Genomic DNA, 17,907 nt, shown 5'->3' with positions numbered 1-17,907 from the left:
AAATAGGCCAGTTCCAAATTGAATATGCCTAGATGCAAATGTATTTTATTAAGACTTTATCACAATTTGTAGTATCCATACACAATTATGTCAGAACCAGTGTACAGTAAAATTTGCATATACCTGTATAACACATTGGGGTATTGGATACAAATGTTTCTGAATAATATGAACTGAGAAAATTACATTTAGATTATATTCCAATGTATCTTTAATGTTTTGCATTATTGGCAGAGAAATTAATGGCAAAATCTTTTGAAAATAAGGAAAGTAAAAATTAGTTGATAAAATTAAGTGAAACATAATTATTTTCTAAGTGTATTAAAATTTTTGCATCAACATCAACAGTTCCAAGTTTATTTCCACTACAAAAATATCTCTGGCGTATTGTAATTAGCACTCAACACTTGTATCTGACATTTTAGTACCCTGTTAACCTGTGTGATGTCACAGAGGATAGTAAAGGCGGTTAGATGTATAGAGACAGAAAGGTGTTATATAGACTACCATAAATATCCAGGACTGGATATGGCATTTGGCAGTTCCTTCCCTGTATATGTCAAGCCTTTTTCTTTAATCATAAAAGAAAATAATTAATGTTACAATTTCAACCATAGTGATTGTAGTTTTGGATATCCAATTGCTTCTTACACTTACAGATGAACTGACCACTATGAGAACATGCTGCATAAGAAACAATAATCTCCTGTGTCAGAAAAAACCCTTGTAAGATTCACTGGAGTTTACTATACAAAATTAATGCCTCGGGGTCTGTTAAGGCCTATATCACATCTTCCATGGCACTCCTATGATAAAGCATGTGTAAACATGCTCAAACATAGGCTTAGGGAGAAATGTAATATCATGCAAGTTGCAGGCATTGGCAAGATTCTGGACAGTAAGCCTGATGTTTTAAAGAGGCAATCTTTTCAAAGGCAAAACCAGGTTGGTTTGTACTTTAAATGATTGTCACTGTAAAACATCAGGCAGACTCTCCAGAATCTTGCCAATGCCTGCAACTTGCATGATATTACAATTCCTCCTTAGTGTCAAAGTCATATAAACATGTGCTATTCCATATCATCAAAAGTTTTACAAATCAAAAAGATTAACATTTTTATATTTGGATATAACTAATGTTTTGTCTACATTTAAAGATTTTAGCAAATTACCCCATTCTCTTGCTTGTCTGAGACTGTAGAATAATTACATTTTTTGTTTTATTTATTTTTTAATTGAACCAATTGTGTGTAACTCCAGCCTTCAGTGACTTTTGGTGAGGGGCATGGGAGAAAGCAATGGGTGAGCTTGGGCAGAACGTAGCTGGTTGGCTACAAAGAGACTTGGGCTTGCCGTTGAAAGCTGGCTAATAGTTATACCCAAATAATGGGAAACTAGAGGCAGAGAAGAGCTGAGAGTCAGATAGAAGCTGTGGCACTACAGAGCCTAGTCATCAGCTATAAGAGAGTACCTGCAGACTGCAAGAATAAAAGAGCTTGTGAGGCATATGGAAAAAATGTGCTGAGAAACTGCATGATTGGTATGATAGTAAGGTGGTTTAAACCTCTAGGCTGGGGGCTGGCTTGTGTGAACGTCACATGATGTCTGTAGTTCTATAAGGTCTTCTAGGTGTGTTTTGTGGTGGTGAGATTTAATGCTCTGGTTTCTTAGGCCAAACCCTCTTTATTTCTGCCTTCCCACCCTCCCTCCCTGACCAGTCCATCTGTAATTTGTTTAATGGTTTTGAAGTGCTCACCGTCTTGACTGTTTAATTGACTGTACCACCCACTCTGACAGGGCAGTATCATCACCCTACCAGGTAGCAGGTCAAGTTAGAAAGATGATACCTCTGTTCGTGTTATGATATGTGTTTATGCACCTTGGGTGCAGGGGGGGTTTAAGAAAAGAGGGGGGCAATGTCCAATCTCTGTCTGGGCCCCTTCCTCACAAATGTGAGTAGATTCTAGCACTGTGCCATGTTCTCTGTGATTTCTGTGCTCCACATGAGCAAATCTCTGATGGTGGCCGCATCATTTTCCCGGTAATTTACACAGCACAGATGTGAGGTAAGTTTACTAAATTGGTGCAGGGAGTGCGGTTTGGGACCCATGTGCACCGCAAACCCTGCACCCATTATAGACCTGCCATTCTTTGGGCGGTATCCACCTGCAATGCAATGCTATTGGATGCTATTGTGCATTGTTGGATTCTGCTGATGCTGGCTGTCCTTTCTTTGACACCATACCCTATTTAAACATTTATAAATAAATAGCTAACAATTTTTTCTGCAAAGAATGTGATGACACCCATCAGCCAATAGAAGGATAAATACAGCGTGTTTATCACTTTGCAGCCACTTACTAAGAATGACGTAGGAGTAGTAAGGAGATGTACATAGCCATTTATACATTTTATACACTGATACCTAAGTCATGCACTGGAGCGGAAATATAGGAGTTTAAATAAAGGTGTGTGAATGAGAGATGGTCTGATGCCCATTTTAGTGTGATTTCTCATTGCAGCGCACACCACCATACCACATTGGTGTCCACATATGAAAGTACTTGAAAGACTTGCAAGAGCAGGACCCCTCTAGTTATGTATAACACAGCACCCTGTATTTATTTACACACACACAGAGACAGGACGTTACATATATCATTGTGGAATTGAGGAACATAATCCTTAACAGATCTTTATTCTGCATTAATATGTTTTTAGCTTTCCAAACTTGTCTATGACATGTTAACACAGTCATGGGAGCATCTATACATGGTGCAGGATGTGCGGTGCACATGGGCCTCAGGCGGGCACACACATGCACCCTTCTCCTATAGACTATACAGTACTTACCTATCCCCCAAATGCCGCAGAAATTCTGGGATAAATGTTGCCAGCACCATTTTCCCAGAGATTTGCACCTACGCAGAAGACCCTGGCAGAGTGCCAGAGACTATTCGGCGCATGTGTATGCAAGAGAGGTGGGGTCCTGCACGGAGACTGCACACAGCCCCCCTCCTCTTTTGAACCTTCCCTAAACATAAGCTTTTCACATCTTCTATGACATCCTCATCCTGCAGAGAGTTACGCTACAGTTGAACTTGTTTCCACTTAGTAATTCGTTGATATTGGAAACATTTCAATAACTGCATCCCTCAAGCTACATGAACGCTATCAAGTTATTGTGTTCAGCTAACATACAATATGTGGATCACCTAGTCACTGAGACTGATGCACATCAGGTAAGGGAACCATCATGGCCATGCATGAATAGAAAACATTTTGTGATGGCTGGTTGTATTAAATGATTAAGGGGTCTATTTACTAAGCAGTGTTAGGAGACAGAGTGAAAAGTGATAAGGTGTCAGCCAATCAGCTCCCAACTGTCATTTTTCAACAACAGCCTGTCGGATGACAGTTGGGAGCTGATTGGCTGGCACCTTATCACTTTTCTTCTAACACTGCTTAGTAAATAGACCCCTAAGCAAGAAAGTATGGAGCGTTAATATGGAAAGTTTAGATGTGTATGATACAGTTAACAAATATGTGACTTGTGACTAGTCTATGAAATTGAGCCAATGGAACCCTCAAATTCCACTGTATTTTATCAAATCTATATTTAATCCCTTTCTTCTAAGGAAACTTGATTTTCTCACATCAGATCATCTAACAAAACCATCAAATACTATTTTAAATAAAGTTTATTCCCATAACTGGAAAGTAACGTTTTCCCATGACATTGGAGTGTCAGAGCTGTTGGTTGAGCAAGGTCCGTTACCAGGAAACTTGTAACTCCTCTGAACCCTAACCCTTCCTTAGCCTTTTCTGGCACCTTCACACACTTTCTCTTCAGCATGAAATGTCATCAGGAGCTGACATAAATATGAAAGTCAAGCTTCACATGCTCTATGTCTAGTCCGAGAACTAGTGCCAAGTCTTAGTAACAAAATTTTAAGGAAACAGCATAATAACTACAACAAAACAATCATAAAATATATAGAGGTCCTTGGAATAACATGCAATATTAATTGAGACTTTAAATGTAAAAGTGGTATTCTGGGACCAATGTTCAACCAAGAATCCAAACCTCGCCAAGATTAATGATAAAGATATGTGCACAGCCTTATTTTAGCACTCATCCTAAGGTTCATACCTAATGGTTTTCATTCTACTGTATGTAGATCCACAAGAGGTTAATGCAAGGAACTTCAAAATCTCAAAGCTGAAGAATGTATTCTAGTAAATGTACGTCAGCAATCGCTGTAGACCATTTTCTAATAATTGATTTACTTCTTAAAATTTAAAAAAATATATATGTTGGAAGAGACCTGAAATGTGTATCCAATTCATCACTGTGACAACAGAACACTTGTAATTAGAGGTATGCGTCAACCCCGGTGTTTTGGTTTTGGATCTGGATTCATCTACGTGTGGTTTTGTTTTGGATCTGTATTTAAAAAAACGCAGCTAAAATCATGTAATTTAAACATGTTTGGACATGTTTACATGCAATCCACAACCCAAGTTCGGTTTTAAAATTCGATTTCCGAACCACAGGAAGATCCGAACCGGAACTTGGTTCAACTTGGTACCACAAACTGATTCCGAACTCAGACTCAGTTCGGCTCAGAGCCCCTAAATTCGGTTGTTGTCGGTTCTCTGGGAACATCTCTACTTGTAATAGTGTAATATAATAACTCAGTGGGGAACCAAATAAATTAATTCCAGGATATCAGTAATTGCAGTCAAGGACTCTTCTTTCTGTGTCAGAACCATGTCATTAATACAGTCTCATCAAAAGTTGTTTCTTTTTGTTCCCCTCTGATGTGATACAAAGCTTGTCATTGAGAGAGCACAGTAGCGATGTGCAGGGCTGCCATCAGGGGTAAAGTCGGTACTAATGCACCAGACCTGGGCTCAAAGGGGGCCCCGCAGCGTGCGTGCTCTGGGCGCCATTGCTTGACGGACCTCTGCGTTCCGTGGGTCGGAGATTGGGGGAGATTGAGGGGGTCTTGTCTGTTTAATCTGTACTGGGCCCCACAATTTCTGGCGCTGTTTACAAACACTGTACAGGAACAATAAATGACTCTGCCTGATGATTTAAAACATGAGTAAAAGTATAGAAATCACGAAAGATAAAGCAGTATATATATTGAAAGTTATATGATGGCATGTACAAGGTTTCTGAGAAGACTTTCAAACTGAGCAGTGAAACACATCAATCAGGTTTCCTTTCTTCAAATCTGCTACTACACAAGTGCTCTGATATTAAGCTGATATTAAGCTTGCATTGCTCTGAATCAAGTACTGTGCATTGAATCCAAGATCCCTGAAGACTTTTATACTCTTCATTAACCTGGTAGATGGACTGCCATTTGTGAATTGGATGTGGTGGACTTTCTGCCTAATATCACCTTAATGTGTACTCTTGAAAGTTTGATATACAGTATATACATGTATTCCCTAGCAAATAGCCACCCCACAACCTTCAGCAGCTCCCTCTGTCCCTGTCTCCTCTCTTCCCCACCAATTTCCATTCCTCCCATCCACGCCCCCTCCTGACCCATTCTAATTACCACCTCCATTCCAAGTCTTCTTCTCTCCCGTCATTACGACGTCTGCATGCACGTCACAGCTAACATGCATGATGTGCACAGTGGAAGCTGGAGTGAGTACCACACATGTTAGGTTTGATGTCCACATGCCACAGCCGCAATTAGGTCATCACGCAAATGTACATGATGACTACGTTTGGATCAGTGACCAATTGCACAAGAACTGCACCTCTTTCTATCTAGTTACTTGGAAATCCTTAGTATCATTCATTTTAATGCTTAGGGTTATTATACTCAGGAATTTGCAGTTCCTTACAGTGGTAAACACAGGATTTTGAAGGGGGGGTTCCCAAATTCTTGGTTACCAAACCAATGAAAAAACATCTAGACACAAATAAATAGATATATAGATAGATAGATAGATAGATAGATAGATAGATAGAAACAGCTTACACAGGATTTAGCATCACTACAGTAAAATATACCACTCAGCCTATGACGGGGTACAGACACATTGACTGACGCAGACAGACACACATACACCATACTTGCCGATATCCTGGCTGCCCCTTCCGGGAGGGAGCAGGCAGGTCCGCCAAGAGCCGCGGTGGGCCCAGGTAACAGGGGGCATGGACTAATTACGGGAGGCATGGCCATGAAAAAAAAGCTTTGCAGCGCTGCGCGCTGGGGAGGGGGGGAGCACTGAGCCCCCTCAGCCCTGCTCAAAGCCAGTGGGGGTGTGATCCACAGGCATAGGAGACTGCTGTGGCTGCTGCTCAGCAGCCACGAGCAGTCTCCCACTGCAGCTCAGCACACGCTGTGTGCTGGGCTGCTGTGAGGGAGGGGGGTGGCACCGGCCCCTGGCCCCTGCTGTGACCCTCAGGAAGCCCAGGCCCCGGTAATCTGTACCTGCCCCCCCTCTTGGCACCCCTGGGAGCAGGCAGGTCGGCTTAGCAGGGGGGGCGGGGGCAGAAAAAGGTGGCATGGCTGGAGAGAGCCTTGCCATTTGGGGGCGGGGATAGGGGCGGAGCCACCCACTCGTGTCATTTTGGCCCCGCCCCCGCTACACAAGGACCGAGATTTCCGGCATTGTGGAGCAGGGTGATGATGACTCGATTCAGACCCCCACTGCGGGTGTTTTGGTAAGTATTGCGGGGGAGACTGGAGGGGCCGGGAGACATGCCTACTTTTCCAGGGGGCCGGGAGCAGCACCTGATTTTCGGGAGGCTCCCGACCAAATCGGGAGAGTAGGCATGTATGACACACACACACACCTCTATCACTAAAAAACATGACTGCAACAGACAAATAAATACCGCCAGCATGATTTATTAAAGACCCACCTGTCCCCAGTATTGCCACTTATACAGTGCCCCCAGTAGTGGTCCCCCTATGCAGTGCCCCAAGTAGTGCCCCTTATACAGTGCCCCCAGTAGTGCCCCTTATACAGTGACCCCAGTAGTGCCCCATAAACTGTACAGTGCCCCCAGTAGTGGTCCCTCTATGCAGTGCCATCAGTAGTGCCCCTTATACAGTGCCCCCAGTAGTGGTCCCTCTATGCAGTGCCATCAGTAGTGCCCCTTATACAGTGCCCTCAGTTGTGCCCCTTATACAGTGCCTCCTGTAGTGGTTCCCCTATGCAGTGCCCCCAGCAGTAGTCCCACCTATGCAGTTCCCCTAGTAATGCCCCTTATATAGTGCCCCCAGTAGTAGTCCCCCCTATGCAGAGCCCCCAGTAGTGTCCCTTATATAGTGCCCCCAGTAGTGGTCCCCCTATGCAGTGCCCCCAGTAGTGCCCCCATTAGTAGTCCCCCCTATGCAGTGCCCCCAGTATGGTTCCCCCTATGTAGTGCCCCAGTAGTGTCCCTTAGATAGTGCCCCCAGTAGTACCTCCAGTAGTAGTCCCCCCTATGCAGTGCCTCCAGTAGTGGTCCCTGCTATGCAGTGCCCCCAGTAGTGCCCCTTATATAGTGCCCCTAGTAGTAGTCCCCCTATGCAGTGCCCCAGTAGTGCTCCTTATATAGTGCCCCCAGTAGTAGTCCCACCTTATGCAGTGCCCCCATTAGTGGCCCCCCATATGCAGTGCCCTTTACATAAATAGGACAAAGACAACACTTACCCGAATCCCCGAGCCTGCCGCGACTGCCGCTGTCTGCTCCTCCGTCCTACCGGCCTGTTCTGCGCTCTGCACTATGGGAGAGACGTCATGACGTCTCTCCCATCACTCACTGTGGGAGCCAGAAGGTGGAGCTCATGAGTGAGCTCCAGCCCGGCTCCCTCCATGGATGCAGCAGCCAATGAGAGTCTGTCTGACTCTTATTGGCTGCTAAAACAAACACACCACCGCCGTGTAGTACGAGTGTACTACCAGGTGCCAGATGGTGTATTTGTTACTGTGTAGTGCAGACCGCACTCACTGCGGTAAGCACTACACTTTCTGAAACCACCACTGATTGGTGGTCATGGGAGGTTTCTGGGTACTCAGAAACTCCCCTGCATGTGCGCTTGCCTTATGAAATCTTTTAGGCATGCAGATATGCTATTTTTATTGTGTATAAATATAATTGATATTATATTAACGGATAATAGCAATTATTAACGATCTGTTTAACATTGTTTAATTTAATCTTTCTATACATTTAAAAACTCTATTATTATATGTGATCACACATGAGTTTATATTCACCTAGGAAAGATCTATCACCCATTGGTTTGTTATCTGTAATCTGAAGGCGGTCTACTCCGTTTAGGGAGAGCTCTGGGACTGTTAATAATATATTGCAGGCCTTATTTAAGTTCTACTGCCCCTGATAAAAAAAAAAAATTGTAGCCACAATTAATATTTTATTTTTTGGAACCACCACCAAGACAAATAATAATAAGCCCATTAAAATATCCCCTGTAAAAACCCTGCTCTTTGGCATACTGTACTCACCACTCTGCAGGAGATCACCCACAAAAGACTATTACATATAATACATTTGAAACTACAATGTCATCAATTCTGTGCCTCTACAGTTTTGATCAGTCAACAAAAAAAAATATTATCTAAAAATACAGTATATTAGAATAAACTGAAAAAGCTATTTTATACTCATGCCATCCTCATTTCTATGCTTCATTTACCATAACAACATCTTGTACTCTTTAAAAAATGTTTGCTCTGCAATAAATAAATGGTTCTCTAACCCTAATTTCTCTTTCACGGTAATATGTAATCATGTATAGAAAAAATAATTATGGTCAAGTTATTAATAATGTCTCTTCAGCTAGTCATCAGCTTTTCAGTATCTGCTTATTTAAAGTTACCCTAGAAATGTTTCTGCGAGGTGGTAGCTGAAATAGGGCCCTTCTCATCCCATGTTACCTGAACAAAGGAAGCAGCCTTTGTGGGACTGTAGTCTATCAGCCTGCTACAGTAGGCAGGGCTACCATAAGAATTTGTGAGGCCCAGTACAAATTGTACATGTTGACCCCCCAAGCAGAAAAACACATGGGTGGGAGGGCTGAGGCACAGATAGAGGTAATATCATATGGGGCAGAATCTTACATGGGTGTGCGGGCAGTTGCACACAATGGGGGACAGGCAGATGCACACATGGGGATAGCAAAGAGAGGCACACAAGGGGAGGGGGTAGAGAGTCACACATCGAGAGAGAGAGAAAGGTATATATTTACAAAACTGTAGCCATAAACAGCCATATTTGGTGGGGTGAGGGAGGTCAAAGAACTACAGGCACAGTTTCTGTACATGGCAGGAAGGGAGAGTATGTTGGGGGTGGCCGTCTGTACTCACCAGGGTCTGTCCTACAGCAGTGACTTTTTAACATGACAGGCTGCCTAGCAGCAAATCAAATTGGCTGAATTTATAGTGTGTGCCCAGCTTTAGTCTGGTGAGATGATCCTCATTTTGTGAGACTGAGCATCCCTGCTCTCCACACTGATGTAAAGACTGAAAGATTCACAGGCTCACTGCACTGTAATGACTGGCAGCCAATCTGATCTGCTGCTTGTCTCTCAGTCATTCTTAAAGTCACTGGCATAGGGCGGGCCCTGATGTATACACACAGCGGCTCCCAACACACTCCTCCCCCGTTGTTTGAATAAAAATTCTGAAATAAAATTCAGGAAAAAGAAAAGACAATCAGACATTGTGCCCTAACAAATGTACCCCTGTACCCTCTTGATGGCAACATTGTTACAAATAATCAGTACTTTGTATGACTATTAGTCACAAAATGCTTCATTGATGTCAGTGTTCTATAGTGAATTGATAGGCTGCACTGATAACATGAACTGAACTGTGCGTCGGTGAGGTATATTGTACATTAAAGCTGTACATTAAAGCTGCAGTTCCATTAAGTGGCTGTGGAACTCACTCACACAATAATCCCCCACCCACCTCTTTTCTCTGCCATCACATATGATCTGGTGACTCTCTCCTCAAGAACAGGCTAGAGTGCAGAAATACATTTTAGTTGAGAAACCAAGCAGTCATAACAGCGTCTCCTCAAGCAAGCGATTTTGCAAAGTGAATATGGAGTTATAAGAGGATATCGATGAAAAAATCTGATTCCTGTTAAACAGGTAAAACCCCCACCACAATTCAATCAATCAATAATATAAACTATACGATGCTACAGAATGTTTTCCGTAATCAATAACTAGATCAGAGGCCCGAGGGCAGTACAGGGAAATGGAGGTGGAGTATGTAGTGGAAAAGTGAATGAGTAATTGATTGATTCATTATTATTTTATTACTGCTGTAAAAAAAACAAAGCAGAGAAGTGGAAAATGCTATTAAAAAACAACCACGCAAAATGGATGAAAGTGGTGCATTAATTGATTGATTCATTGTTTAATAATTGATGGATTAAGTTTAAGGCCATAAAAGATTACATTGTTAATAGCCAAGGATTCCTCACAAGAAAGAGAAGCAAAGAAACTTAATAGTTGGACTGCAGAGGAGCTAACTCCAAATCAGCCTGCCTATCATATGCTAAAAATACATATGAGGAGACTGACCTGCTGCCTATACTATCCCCCCCCCCTCCAATTGGGTAACACACCCCTGTAGTACATTTTTAAACTTACGCCATAAAAGATTATATTGTCAATAGCCAAGGATTCCTCACAAGGGTTGAAAGAAAAGCCAAGAAACTTAATAGTTGCACTACAGAGCAGCTAACTCAAAATCAGTCTATTGTACTAACAAATATGAAGAGGCTGACCTGCTGGCCATACAACCCCCCTAATTGGGTAACATACCCCTGTAGTACATTTATGAGCACCAGAGATCTGAGTAATAGGGAAAATGCACACAATAAAATTCTGATTTGATAAAAGACGAATAAAAACTGGCTACCAACTGTAATACACTCTGCGCAGGTATTAAGGCTGTGGCCCTTGACCAGCTCACCATTAGTGTTCTTAAACACTTCAGCATCACGAACTGAATAATTTTAGAACACAAAAAACATTTTAATAAAAGACAAATAAAAAAAAATGGCCACCAACTGCAACACTCAGCGCTTACATGTATGAGAACAAAATGCCCTGGGGGAAAGCACACAGACGTACAAACAATAGGAAAAAAATGTTTTATTTTACTTTTTTAAATTCACAGCTCAGCTGACACTGCGTGCAGTCACAGCGCTTAAAAGTACGTGAACATAAACGCACTGGGGACAGTGCACAGACGTAGTACAAACAACAATAGAAGACATTTTTTTTTTTACTTTCCTTCGCAGCTCAGCTCACATTGAGACACAGCGTTTTTATATGTAGATGAATAAATGCACTGGGGGACAACGCACACAGGTTGTACTTTTTCCGCAAATGACAACTTCGGAGTCACAGTGCTTATATCGCAGTGGGGTATGGCCTGCGGAGTCACAGTGCTTATATCGCAGTGGGGTATGGCCTGTGGAGTCAAAGTGCTTATATCGCAGTGGGGTATGGCCTGTGGAGTCACAATGCAGCACCACTGTGTGACAGTTAATTCCTGCACTATAAAAAATAATAAACTATGATTTGCTATCTGCCTGTACTGTAAATCTGGCTCATCCAATATTAACAGTTTAACACTAAGGCGACTGGACACAGCACAGTAGCAGCCACTGGAGGTGCAGAGGATGGACACAGCACAGCAGCCACTGGACACGTTAGCATAGACTGGAGTCAGTGTGAAATGGAGCCCGAATCACCGCGGCAGGGACTTATATAGAATCCAAAACCTAAGAGAATCTGATACCGGGATGATGACGTTTGCCTTGATTTGGAGTCCAAGCAAGGCAGGAACATCTGAGCCATAGGTCAAATTCACACAGATCGAAGGAGTTTGGGTGGGCTCGGTTTTCAGAAAACCAGCCTGCACATCTCTACAATCAAGCAATCAGTCATGTGGAATTGCAGGTTTTACAAAATAGTACCATGTGCTCTAAGTACAATATTAAACATTTACAGTACATCACTATTAATATTTTTTATTAGATTTAGTATTATTAAATAGATTTACAATATTTTGCTGTCCTAAAACCTGCTAGCTGTTGCCTGAGAGAGTAATGCTGACCCAATGCAGCTAGTAAGCTCTGCAGATGTTATTTTCTATGCCTATGGAGATAAAGGAAACAGAGAGCATACACTTGTGATGTCACCTACCTCTTTTCTCCACAGCTTCAATACACATTGTCACAAAGTGCGGAACTGTGGTGTTCTCACGTCTGCAGAGAGTCTCCAGGCTACAGCCGAACACTTGATCTGTAGAGAAATGAGACAGTTTGCAGGTCTGAGATAAAAGGTTCTACTCACAAATTATATTTCATTATCATATACTAGCTGTTAACCGCGGTTTCGCCCACAATTAAATCGCTTCAACATTTTTTTGAGGCGATCTAGTTGTATTGCTTTGCATAGTGGCCCTGTCACGGGAGAGGCCCACGTGACCAGCAGCGCTATACAGACTGGTGGCCGCAGTGCCTCCACCCACCAATGTCATTGTGTGTCCTCTGCACGGACTGCTATGTTCCCTATTCTATTCCTATTGCATGCGGGCCCAAAGCACCTCTCCTCCCACCCCTTACCGGCCACGAGCATGTTGCCACCCATATCTCTTGCATTAATGATGTCAATACTTTTTGTTTTTGTTATTGTTCCGGTTTAACTTGACGGCTTGAGTTCAGTTATTTCTAGGAGTCTCCACTACAAAATGATGCAGTTATCATGAAAATAGTTTCAGTCGTTTTTGCGCCAAATTGGAACAAACAGACAGACACAACATTTTTATTATTTTAGTATAGATTTTTGTTGTTTATACGTTGCAATCTATTGAACGGTAAATAATTGGTAAGGCATATGTGGCACTTGGTAATACCTATTTGCCTTTATGGTGCTTTGACAACACTAGTAAATGCATGAAAAGCACAATAATATTAGGATAAATAAGAGTTAATGGCATCTCTCCCACCCTTATACTGTAAATGAACACTTGCTAACAGTACATTAGAGTGTATTGGTAAAATTCCAACAAATGAAAAATGCAGGGAAAATGCAAAAGATTCATACTCCAGCATGCCATGCTCAGCCACCACTGATACACTAGTGGTGTGCCCGGCTATCCCCGACTACATTCATCTTTCTGCCCCTGTCATGCTTCATTTCCTGAAGTCTGCCCATGCAAGAAAATAGCTTAGCACACAAAGAGGAGCATCTACCTAGAAGAAGGAACCTCCCATTCTGGAGGAACCACCCCCAGCCAAAGCCAGGCAGATAAAAGTAAGTTAAAAGAGTTTGTGGCAGCATACAACATATAAGGGGTGATAGTTAAGTGTGATGCACATAAAGTTTATAAAAGGTTGGACTTGTGATGGGCATAAAATATACAAAGGGTGAAGGAGGGTGGTGATGGGCATAAAATATATATAAGAGGTTGGGGGTGATGGTCCATATAAAGGGTGGAGGTGAGGAGCAAAAATATATAAGGGGTGGGGGTGATGAAATATATAAGGGTTGGGGGTGATAAACATAAAATATGTAAGGGAGTTCACAAAATTAGAATTAGAAAGTATATCTAAGTCAGTCAGTAAGCTGTAATTAGGACCGGATGACAAAGTTCTTGTCCTGGTACCCACAAGAGAGTAAACTCTTCACTCATTAGCAGGGACTGGAAGGCCGTGGTTTAGAGTGTGGGGCCTGCTAATTATAAAGTTACGAGAAATGGAAACCAATCGAGACATATCATGTCAACCTGTTGCAACTTCAGTGGGTAGGCAGTGATGTAAGTTATTATATTTTCTGTGCAGTATGGTGGCCCTATATCAGTAAATGATGATAAATATTCTATAATTTATTATGATTTTTGACAGCTTGTCGTTATTGACCACGTTGACATCCATCGTGTTGACAAAATGTTTATGGTGGCCTAGCGGTGGTTCTGGCAGCTCCAGTTGTGTCTTCCTGGTTTGGTGGAGACGTCATGATGACTTCTGGCAAAATGGACAAATTCCTCATTATTCATACTTCAGTAATTTACCCTCAGCTGCAAAGAAAACACATCTACATGGGAAATGACATATAAATATCTCTTTTCCCTTTTACCAGTGCTTTCCAGATCTCTACCTGTGTGTTGCAGGCTCCCTTCACTAGTGAATCGGTTAATTTCTTATCTTAACATAGTAATTATTCATAAACACCTCTTGCTTGCATGTCAAGATGTGGAAATGCATGCTAATTAGATCTAATATAAATCCCAGACACATCAGTGACTTTTTCTTGTAGTGTTTCTTAGATTAATGTTTTTCAATAATGCAGCAGTAGGTGAGAAGTTGGCGATTCCTGTTTGTTGCTATTTTTAATGACATATCACCCAGTATGAAGGATGTATGGTATATCTGTGTCTCCACCTGCTAATTGTGCAATCACATTTAAATAATGAATTACACTTTAGCATGAAATTATTTTTGTTCTAGTCCTTTGGTCGACATGTTGCTTGTCTTAAAATATATCGGTACATCAGGTGAGATCTCACCAATTTCAAATGAGTTTATTCACGTTTGTTTCATTCGCGATATTTTGACAAATTATGGAAAGGTGACTGTAATGTTAATTGGGTTAGTTTCTATAAATATGTCAAATTATTTGAAGCAGCTATTTAATGCAAGCAGGTTAATGAATATGATATTTTCCAAGATTATGTCTCGAGTGATTGCAAACGAGGAGATCAGGGTGACTGTCAATGAGGAAGATTTTAGTTTGTGTGGCTTGCGGCAAAATGCTGAAATTGTGTGGGTAAATTGTTTTTTTCCCATGTTCACCTAGTGTTAAATATTTCTATTACAATTTTAATTTTGCTATGTGGCTAATTCTATTGTACATAGGCCTACAAAGGCCTAATTATAGATGGAACAGCCAACACAACTGTTAAACCATTATAAAAACTGGGACAATTTAGTTTTCTGCCTGGATATTCAGTATTCCCAAATTTGCCCAGGGAATGTCCTGTGAAGACTGGAACTGCATCTATACTGTATTAGATATGAGTGGGTCCGGTTCTCAGAGGACTGGACCCACCCGAACTTCGTGTTCCGAGGTAGATCTTAGTCAGGCTCAGGTTTTCCCACATGACTTGGATCTCAAAACGAGGTAAAACAGCATCATCCAGTTGTCGGATTCTCGCGGGTTTTGGATTCTATAAAGGTCCCGGTGATCGGTGCCATTTTCACTCCGTGAACAGACCAGACATGCTCTTGGTGCAGTTAGTGTAGTTGTCAACTTGTCAGTCATTAATCATTGTCATTGACTTGTCATTGTCACTATTTGTTCAAGGTGCAGTGTTGTCAGGCTGGGGCTGCAGTACATAAAGTGGGGAGTGCTGCTGTGTCACTCACTGTTGTCCAGTCAATCAAGGGGCAGAGGCTGCAGTACAAAAAGGGGTGCTGCTGTCTTATCCTATCCATCAAGGGGCTTTGGCTGCAATCATAAAGGGGTGCTGTGTTGTCCAGGGGTGCTCTGTCAATCCAGGGGTGCTCTTCCCCAGTGTAAAAAAAATAAAAGTTAAAATTAAAATCTTTTTATTTTTTTATTTTTGTGTGTGTGTGCTAGGTAGTGGTAGTTACACTATTATTGTTTTGTAACACTGCCGGCCAGACTGCAGTTTATCGTCCACGTGTTCATCAAGGGGCTGTTGCCTCGTTCAGGGGTGCTCTTTCCCAGTGTAAAAAAAATAAAAGGGAAATAAAATTATCATTCCTCAAAAATTAAAAAATATATATTTTTTTCTTTTGTTTAAGCAACTTAGCTGCGCTGTTATTGTTCAGCGACACTACCGGCCAGACTGCAGTCTACCATCCATGTATTGTGACACTATAAGTCATAGCACAGTATGTTATTCTTATTCATAAAAAATCTTGTGACACTGTAAGTGGTAGCGCAGTGTAATATTCAACATTTCACTTCTTTCCTCAATTGTGAATAAATGATTAGTCTACACGCCGACTTCAAGACCACAACAAAGTGCTAAATAACATGCGTTATATATAAAACATAATGACATCACTGTAAGTGACAGCACAGTGTGTTATTCTTTTCTTATTCATAAAAAATCTTGTGACACTGTAAGTGGTAGCGCAGTGTGTTATTCTTTTCTTATTTCATAAAAAATCTTGTGACACTGTAAGTGGTAGAGCAGTGTGTTATTCTTTTCTTATTCATAAAATATCTTGTGCAATTGTAAGGTGTAGCGCAGTGTTATTCTTTTGTTACTCTTAAAAAATCTTGTGACACTGTACATCATTGATACCGCAGTGTAATATTTAAAAGTGTGCTGTACCCCACTTCATTTGTGTTTGTTGATATGGAGAACAATCAGTTGAAAGGAGAGCAGGAACCACATACTAGTGCTGGAGCTGCTGCCAGTGCCACCAGTCATGACAACAGTAGTCCATCTGCATCATCTACTAAAGTCGATGCCCAAGGGCATACAGGGCTTAAGTCAGGGCATCTAAACTCAAGATCCAATCTTTTACAGTGGTAAAGAAAAAAACATCAAAGGGAAAGTAAGCTGCAGAAAGACATAAAATTGGCAAAATGCCTTTCACCACACAAAGTGGCAAGGAAAGGCTAAGGCCTTGGCCTTTACTTATGACTTGTGGTTCTGCCTCTTATGATTGTTAGGATCTGTTTTTGTTGTGGACCCAGGGTGGAAACAGGAGCAGACACCGAAACTCGTTTAAACTGAAAGGGGGGTTGTTTAAAGTAAATACTAGTAGACAAGCACAAGAATAATACTGATTAATATCTGTGACTGAAGGAACAATAGTGATGCAATGAATTAATGTCCAGATCAGTGACAGAACTAAAATAAAGTCTTGATTACTGAGGTAACTATGGATCTGAAGGAAAAGTCAAGAAAGTCAGTGGTAAAAGCAGGGTAGGGAATCGGGGAATATTGTGATAATAGCTGAAAGGGAAATCAGGTAATTCTGAGATGATGGCTAAATAGGGTAATCTAGAAATGCTGTAATATTAGCAGAAGAGTTGACTGCGCAGGGTAATCCGGAAATGCTGTAGTAGTTGCTAAAAACTCAGGTGCAGGCTGGAGTAGGTAATTGGGAACAACAGGTTCAGGAAGAAATGGGTAGGTTTGGGAACTTCAGATTCAGGGACGAGTGGGTAGGTAGAAGGAGCATGGTGCAGGTTTGCAGGGAGCCAGGGACCAACAAGGAGTTAGGGCAAGCACCGGAGCACAAGACTAAGGTCAGGAGCACATGAACTCTCTAATAGCTGATGCTGAAACACACAGTTGCACTGGCCACCACAGGAAGCTCCAAACCCCCTTAAGTACCCAGCAGCAGAGCATGAGTGGCTGGAGAGATCACTTGACGCATCAGGATAGGCCCACTATGACCTGAGGCAAGATGGCTGCTCCCATGTACCTGTGATGCTGAGACACTGCTAGACTTACCCTTGCCAGGATGGCCCAACGCTGGCAGACCCCTGCACACACACACAATGCCAGTCTCCACGTGCCAGCTCCCTCAATGGATACCAAACCACATGGATACCAAACCACAGTGCCCCTACTGGTAAGGACCACAACTTCCACACCGCAAAACCCTGGTCATGACAATGATGATGTAAGCACAAGTGAACATGCTGACAGAAATTGAAGATGCTTCTGTGGAAGTGCACCAGGATTAGCAGGATATTTGTGTACCTGATGCTAATAAGGATGTTGTTGATGAGGATGTTGTTTGTGTAAATCAGGCACCAGTGGAAGAAACAGCTGTTACCCATGATAACGAAAAGCCCATTGTCATGCCTGGACACTAGACAAAAAAATCCACTTATTATGCAT

The 17,907-nt window shown here is 42.0% G+C and overlaps 1 protein-coding gene across 2 annotated transcripts in view; it reads right to left on the bottom strand.

Annotated features, from left to right (window-relative positions):
- The window catches only part of ARHGAP15 (Rho GTPase activating protein 15), a 724,185-nt gene that overhangs the window by 265,435 nt on the left and 440,843 nt on the right, over positions 1-17,907 (bottom strand). Inside the window, exon 10 of one of the 2 annotated variants that reach the window (XM_088474917.1) lies at positions 12,216-12,314. The exons of the other annotated variant lie outside the window; for it this stretch is intronic. Coding sequence (XP_088331043.1) covers positions 12,216-12,314 — 99 coding nt within the window. The remainder of the gene's footprint in view (positions 1-12,215; positions 12,315-17,907) is intronic. 2 annotated transcript variants of the gene reach the window in all.

The sequence above is a fragment of the Taudactylus pleione genome, unplaced genomic scaffold (assembly GCF_031769625.1).
Source record: "Taudactylus pleione unplaced genomic scaffold, aTauple2 ptg000156l, whole genome shotgun sequence".
Classification (NCBI taxonomy): Eukaryota; Metazoa; Chordata; class Amphibia; order Anura; family Myobatrachidae; genus Taudactylus; species Taudactylus pleione.
Note: the sequence above shows the minus strand (reverse complement) of the source record. Positions and strands in the feature narration are given on the sequence as shown.